We start from the raw sequence: 6,366 nt of genomic DNA on the forward strand, positions 1-6,366 counted from the left end.
AAGTTTGGGGGATTATTTTTTTGGAAAAAAAATTAAAGAAAGTATTTGCCTACTTTTATTCAGCAAGGATGCATTACATTAATCAAAAGTGACAGTAAAGACATTTATAATGTTACAAAAGCTTTCTATTTACTTTCTAAGGCTTTTTTTTTTTTTACATTAATAATAATCAGAAATGTTTTTTGAGCATATTATTCCTTCAGGTAGATTACATGTTTTCTTGCGTGGCTGGATGTTAGACTCATGGCATGAACAATAATCACGTTGTTTGCATTCGCCAAAATTGTTTTGCCGAAATCAAAACGTGGACAGTAAAAGGTTATTACCGTTAGCGCGAGACGAGTCCGGCTTGAAGCGGAAGCAACCAGACAGCAAAGGATTATGTTCGCAAATCAAACAATGATTTGTCTAAAAACAGTGATTAAAAAAAAACTGTGATTGGATGATGACAGGTGTCGGTGATCATTCTCAAGTGTCGTGGTCAGCACTGCTGCTGTTGCTATTGTATCAGTCAGTGGTTAGATCAGCTTGTCAAAAAACGGGACATGGGAGGTCACGCACGGGACAAATATATTAGGCCCAAAATACGGGACGTTCCACCTAATTCGGGACAGTTGGCAACCCTAGTAACTAAGTCCACGATATACTGTACGTGAAGAACGAATGACGAATCTTTTTTTTTCTGAGGTAAAGTTAGGCTTCTGTCTCTGTTGTTTTCCTCAGCGTCTCCGCATAATGACAGAGAAACGGGCTCCATAATGCATTGCTAATACGTCCATGTGAGCTAATGTTACGTTACTTTGCACGAACATGCATAACTTTGTTCGACTGTCATGAATATATGAAATGTCCATTGACATCAAGTACAAGTTAGCCAAGCATAGATGAATCTTACCTGTCCAGGAGAAAATTAGCAACGTCGCGTCTGTGTTCAAATTCTTCTCCGTTTTCAGCCGTCTCCATCTTTCAAAAGCATCTCCAATACAAATTCTGTTTTTATTTCGGACTTTGTCACGACGAATTTCTGAATTATAACGAGGTCTTTTTGATTTAGTAACGTTAGACATTTTTATCCGACTAGAGTTAGGGTAGGTATACCCTAACAGGTAACAGAGCTGGCAACCCGGATCCCGAAACACTACTGACTTCGTGATTGGTCGATAGGTGGAGGGAGGCGCATCAGGCCAAAACACAAAATGACAACATCAACATCAGTTGAGGGCTGCAAGTCCACTTTTTAAATGACAATATCCTAGCCATACTACTGTTGTCAGTGATATAAGTATTTGAAATGAACATGATTTCTTAATGTCTGGTGACACATCAGGGCCATTTTATGATTAATTGAAATGGATTTCTTACATACAGCTCCTTTAAAAGTGAATGACACTTGGGCCAGCGCACGAATGTTTAAGACTTAAGAATTTAAATATTCAAGTGCAAGAAGACGAGACAGGGAACTTAATATGTTACTGTGAAGTTTTCTGTATGTAAACATCCGGCGTGCGTCAAGAAGCGCGGCAAATAATGAATTTCGCGTCTTCTTGCGCTTGAACCGACATATTCAAACTAAATTAAGTCAAAATGCCCGTCTTGGCAAGTGTCCTTGTAAACATAAGAGTCAGTTAAGTGAACGTAAACAATTGAGAAAAAAAAAGCATGTGTAACAGTATATTGGACCCGTGCATTAGCTCTTAAAGTGACAGCAGCCTAATATTCCTGCTGCTGTCTGTGTTTTTAAAGTCCGCGTGAACCGGAAGTTGCAAACGACTTTTCTCCAGTGCTGTGACGTATTTCCCAGTGAAAAGGAATATTGAACAGAGGGCAGGGTTTTACTCTAGCGCTCCTCCTCTCCATCTCTCGCTCATTACAGACTAACGATTTGAGGGGAGTGGTTAAGCGTTTCCCAACCCAAGTCCTCAAACCTACGTCATCAGAGAAGGGACGCCATTCCAGACCGGAAGTAACTTTTCAGACTTTGATTAAAGATTACGACGGCAAACAATTTTTTTCTGTTTTAACTTGCACGGATTAATTGTTCACCACAAGACTAGTAATATGCGCTAACAAAGTAAATAGGGTCAATTTTGATTTCAGTTGGACTTTAATGTTAATCAAACAACAAAAGACAAAGAACAATCGCTCATTGCTCTTGACTGAATAATGTGTGTAAGTTTAATGTGGATTAATCTATGTTTCATAGCTGGTAAAAAGTATTTATGGCCGATAAAATAAAAAGTAATTGGCAGGTTTGCCAAAAAGTTAGTTTTAGGCCCTGCTTGTAGGTTTTCCAACCTCTTGATATTACAGACTGGTTATTTTAAAATTGAATTGAGCATTTTGATATTTAAAAGCACAAACTGGTAAGAAAAGGCTGCTTCATCCATCTCTCCTATAGCAAAGATTGTTAGATTTTTTTTAAACACCTTTTGACAGAGGACTGCAAATTAACAGGTTTATAAGAATGATCACAACACTTCTGAGGTAATTTTGTGTTTATTTAAAGCACCTATAGAGATTGCTCACTCGAGATGTAATGTTAACAGTGATCTTTACAGAAAACAGGAAGCCAGAAGAGTGAAACTACAAGACAAAGGTCTTAAACGCAAAACCTCAAAACCTAAATAACACTACTGCTATGAAAGTGACACTGACCCAACAACAAGCGTGTCGATGTTCACAAAAATGTGATTGAATAGGCTACATTCTAGAATCTGTTTTGTGCAAATCTAAGGATTTATACCTGCATGAGCCACACTTTATGCTCTCACAGATCACGGGATCCATCACAGTATAACTTGAGTAAGTGCGTAACCAGGGGGTTTATAGTACATTTACACAACAAACAGTTCCTCCCGAGCAGGTTTTGTACATCCGTCGTCATCTTCTATGTTAAATCACAGTTCAGATCGTAGTAACAAAGAGGACAGAAGAATGAACATCGCAAGTGAATTTTTCCAACAACAGACCAAGAGACACAACAACATTCGATTAATAAACCACTTGTACACTACAGTAGCACTCTAATACTCCACTCACATTTCTAGAGGTTAGTGTGTTACTAGGAAGAGCTTCACATTGGGCTGTGGATTCACACACTTTGAAAACACGGTATGTCAAACAGTAAACTTATGCCACAGTGTTTGTGTATGTGTAAAGCTGCCAGGAGGTACAGTAGGATTCACTGCTACATATTTCCCTCTCACTGCTCGTCTTCGCCATGCCAGGTCAGCTTGTCCTCGTAAAAGCGGATTACCATCTGGGGCCACCTTTTACTGGCCTCCCTGGCTGACAGTAAAGCTACCTCATCTGTGTTTTTCCTGCGATGAAATAAAGAAATAATGATCAGTGTTAATGGACAAATGCAGCAAATTAAAAGCACATAATCACCGGCTGCAGATTAGCGGCAACAGAATTGTAAACTACACCATCTTTTTGCTGTGAGGGTGATCTTCATCTCTATTCTTGTGTTGAAGAAGAGCATGGACGTGAAAGGAATTCCTAGGTATCAGTATTAACTTTAAGCACAGCAGTATTGTTATTGTTAACTAAAACTAAAAGGATTAAGTTAAATTAAAGTTGAAATAAAATTGAATTTATAAATGAGACAAACTTAAACTTGGAATGCAACTAAAATAAAACAAAGTCAATTAATTTAGGTTAAATATACATATTTTCAAAATCACTAAAACCTAAACTAGTATATAATAGTATTTCATTCTAAACACTGAAAGAGTATGGTCACAATATTATTTTAGTATTACTGAGATAATATACGTTTTTTTTAACTTTTGAATTAGGTCATTTTGTTGCACCTGACAACAATGTGCTTCTATTCTAATCATTTCTAAACAATTTTCCAAGTAAGGCAATGTGGTGTGAAACATAAAAGCTAAGTTAATACTGAGGTGTGTATCGATGCATGATTCGAGCTGATTACAGAATTTAATACTAAAGATTATCGTTACAACATCTAAAAAAATGAACAAAGCAGTGTGGAATAACACGAATCTCCACAAATGGTCCAGTGTAGAAATATTACCACTTGATGAGAAACATGATCTCTCCTTGTTGGTCTGTGCATCCGATGATGCAGTCAGGTTCTGGGTGGCTGGATTGTCCTGCTGGGATCTCCGCGCTGTGATCGCCAACCTCCTCATTGCCTCTCTCAATGAGTTCTTCCTGAAGCCGCTGGTGAGCCTGCATGATTCCAGACACTGAACTAAACTATCATAAAGCCTGACAAGGTTTTGGAAATAACTAAAACTCAATACTAAAGGTGTGCAATCCTGGTCCTGGAGAGCCACCCTTCTGCTGAGATTAGCTCCACCCTGTTCCAACAATCCTGATGACCTTGATTAGCTGGTTTAGGTGTGTTTAGTAGGGTTGGGGCTAAAAACTGCAGGAAGGCGGCCCTCCAGATAAAGGATTGGACTTCACTGCTTTATACACAAAATACAACAACATTATTATTTAGCAGTTTATCTAATGCAATTAAATGTATTGATATTCAGGAATTTTAAGCAACACCTGTAGGAGTGAAAGTGAACGGCACACTAACCGTATCTGCGTCTAGCTCGGTTAACTCTTGCTTGGGCTGGAACTCATGGTCTAGAGATTGACACCCCTCTTGATCCGTCTCTCCTGAGACGGTTAGGTTTCTGAGAAACTCCTCTATCAGCTCAGGACAATCCATGTTGTCCTCTGGCTCCCAGGTATTCTCTGCACTGTTGGAAGGACTACAGACATGTCATATACTGGTAGATCTATTAAATAACATTTTGACACACACAGGCAACATTGTTCCAGACACTCACTCTGTGAAGCCTTTCCACTTTAGATAGTATTCAACTTTTCCATCGTTGACTCTTCTGCGGATGATTTTTTCCACTGCAAACTCTTGGACAACGGTTGTCTCTTCTGCTTTCCTGTTTTTCACATTCTGCTTTTTCCTCATGATTTCCTATAAAAACACAGCTAGCATTTAATAATATTTCCAAAGGCTTACATATTACAAAATCTATTATAAAGCACTTATATTAAGTTTAGCAGACATATAACTAATAATAAAATAGGATAATTTGACAGGAAGAGACTTTTTAAGGAAATTGGTTAGTGACGATGATTTGGTTCTTGATAGGCCCAGAATATCACAAATACTAAACTTACATTATACATAGAATTGTTATTTAACAATAAAGTCGGAGGAATTTTAAAATAATTTTCCACTTGATACTTATTTGTTTGATTTCTGTTGATGTATCAAGCGATGTTGCATCTGACATGAAGGAATACAAGGAATTCCTTAAATAAACAATGGCAACAATACGTCGCTGCCGGTGAAAATGCCGCAATATATATGACGTATCATTTCCAACTAGCCAAACTTTCACAGTCACTGACCAAGCAGGTTAATATTCCGAATGGTTGTTTTGTTGTATTTAATTATATTCATTCTACGCCACTGGTATGAATTTGATAAGTGCGCGTGCCCACCTGCCGAAGCCTCACGCGCAGTTCACGCGCTATTCTTTTATTCCCACTGCTGGTGATTTAATGCTCGTGCAAATGATCAGTCTCTCTACAAACAACGCGGTGCATTCACACGGAAGATCACAGTGCTGTTCAGTAATCTAGCATCGCTTACTATGTCGCCTTCACGATCATGGCTTTACTGTTGTGTTTACATAACTTTTCATGAATGAGTCAAATTAAACATGGCCGATTGGGAGAAGGGGAGGAAGTGGTTTCAAAGGGAAGAGGTCAGTTCAGGAAACCGGGGGAGGAATCCTTAAAGGCGCATCCCGAGACGAGAGCAAGACCTGGCTGAATTTCTCTGCGCACACGGACGTTTTTTTTAGGGAAGGGTTTAATCTGACACTAGATAATGCAGCGCAAAACGCCTTTAGAATTGGCTACTGTAATATATTTTGATTACGATTAGTTGCACTCATATTGGCAACAGTTGCAATTTTTAATGCCAGATGATTTTGTTAGTTAACAAAGAACGTCAATGATTTATTGTATATATAGAAACTTTTGCGTCTCGGTTTAGGAAAGATGTAGATAGGGAAAATACCTTGTGTTGTGTTGACGTCACAATCGTAATGTAGTCGAAGGACACTGGAGGGCGCATGCGCCACTCATTATGTGCATTTATAAAACCCTTACTGTCTATGATAAAACCCACAGCTAGAGTTCAGTGATTCATGGTTTATGAATCACTGAACATGGTAAATTCACTATTCATGGTAAAATCTCATTAGAAGACACTCAAAATATTTCTTAAACGATTCTTACTTTAGAATTAAAGTAAGGCCCACTTTTAGGGCCAAAGAATAATTCTGTTAATTAATACTACACTTT

At 38.3% G+C, this 6,366-nt stretch overlaps 1 protein-coding gene across 6 annotated transcripts; it reads right to left on the minus strand.

Annotated features, from left to right (window-relative positions):
• Positions 1 to 2,089: 2,089 nt before the first annotated feature.
• cbx3b (chromobox homolog 3b) lies at positions 2,090 to 6,148 on the minus strand. Of its 6 annotated transcripts, none has more exons than XM_081388848.1 (5): positions 5,497 to 6,087; positions 4,818 to 4,963; positions 4,562 to 4,739; positions 4,043 to 4,200; positions 2,090 to 3,320 (listed from the first exon to the last, which is right to left on the minus strand). In XM_081388848.1, the coding sequence occupies exons 2-5, from the start codon at positions 4,955 to 4,957 to the stop codon at positions 3,203 to 3,205; spliced, it is 594 nt and encodes a 197-aa protein (XP_081244974.1). In that variant the 5' UTR covers positions 4,958 to 4,963; positions 5,497 to 6,087; the 3' UTR covers positions 2,090 to 3,202. The 6 variants fall into 6 exon arrangements, with proteins under 6 accessions (XP_081244974.1, XP_081244976.1, XP_081244973.1 ...); XM_081388850.1 differs by having other exon boundaries at positions 2,343 to 3,320; positions 4,562 to 4,727; positions 5,497 to 5,842; XM_081388847.1 differs by having other exon boundaries at positions 2,384 to 3,320; positions 6,080 to 6,148.
• Between the last annotated feature and the right edge of the window lie 218 nt (positions 6,149 to 6,366).

This window comes from Scardinius erythrophthalmus (genome assembly GCF_964197995.2).
Source record: "Scardinius erythrophthalmus genome assembly, chromosome: 16".
NCBI classification, from domain to species: Eukaryota; Metazoa; Chordata; class Actinopteri; order Cypriniformes; family Leuciscidae; genus Scardinius; species Scardinius erythrophthalmus.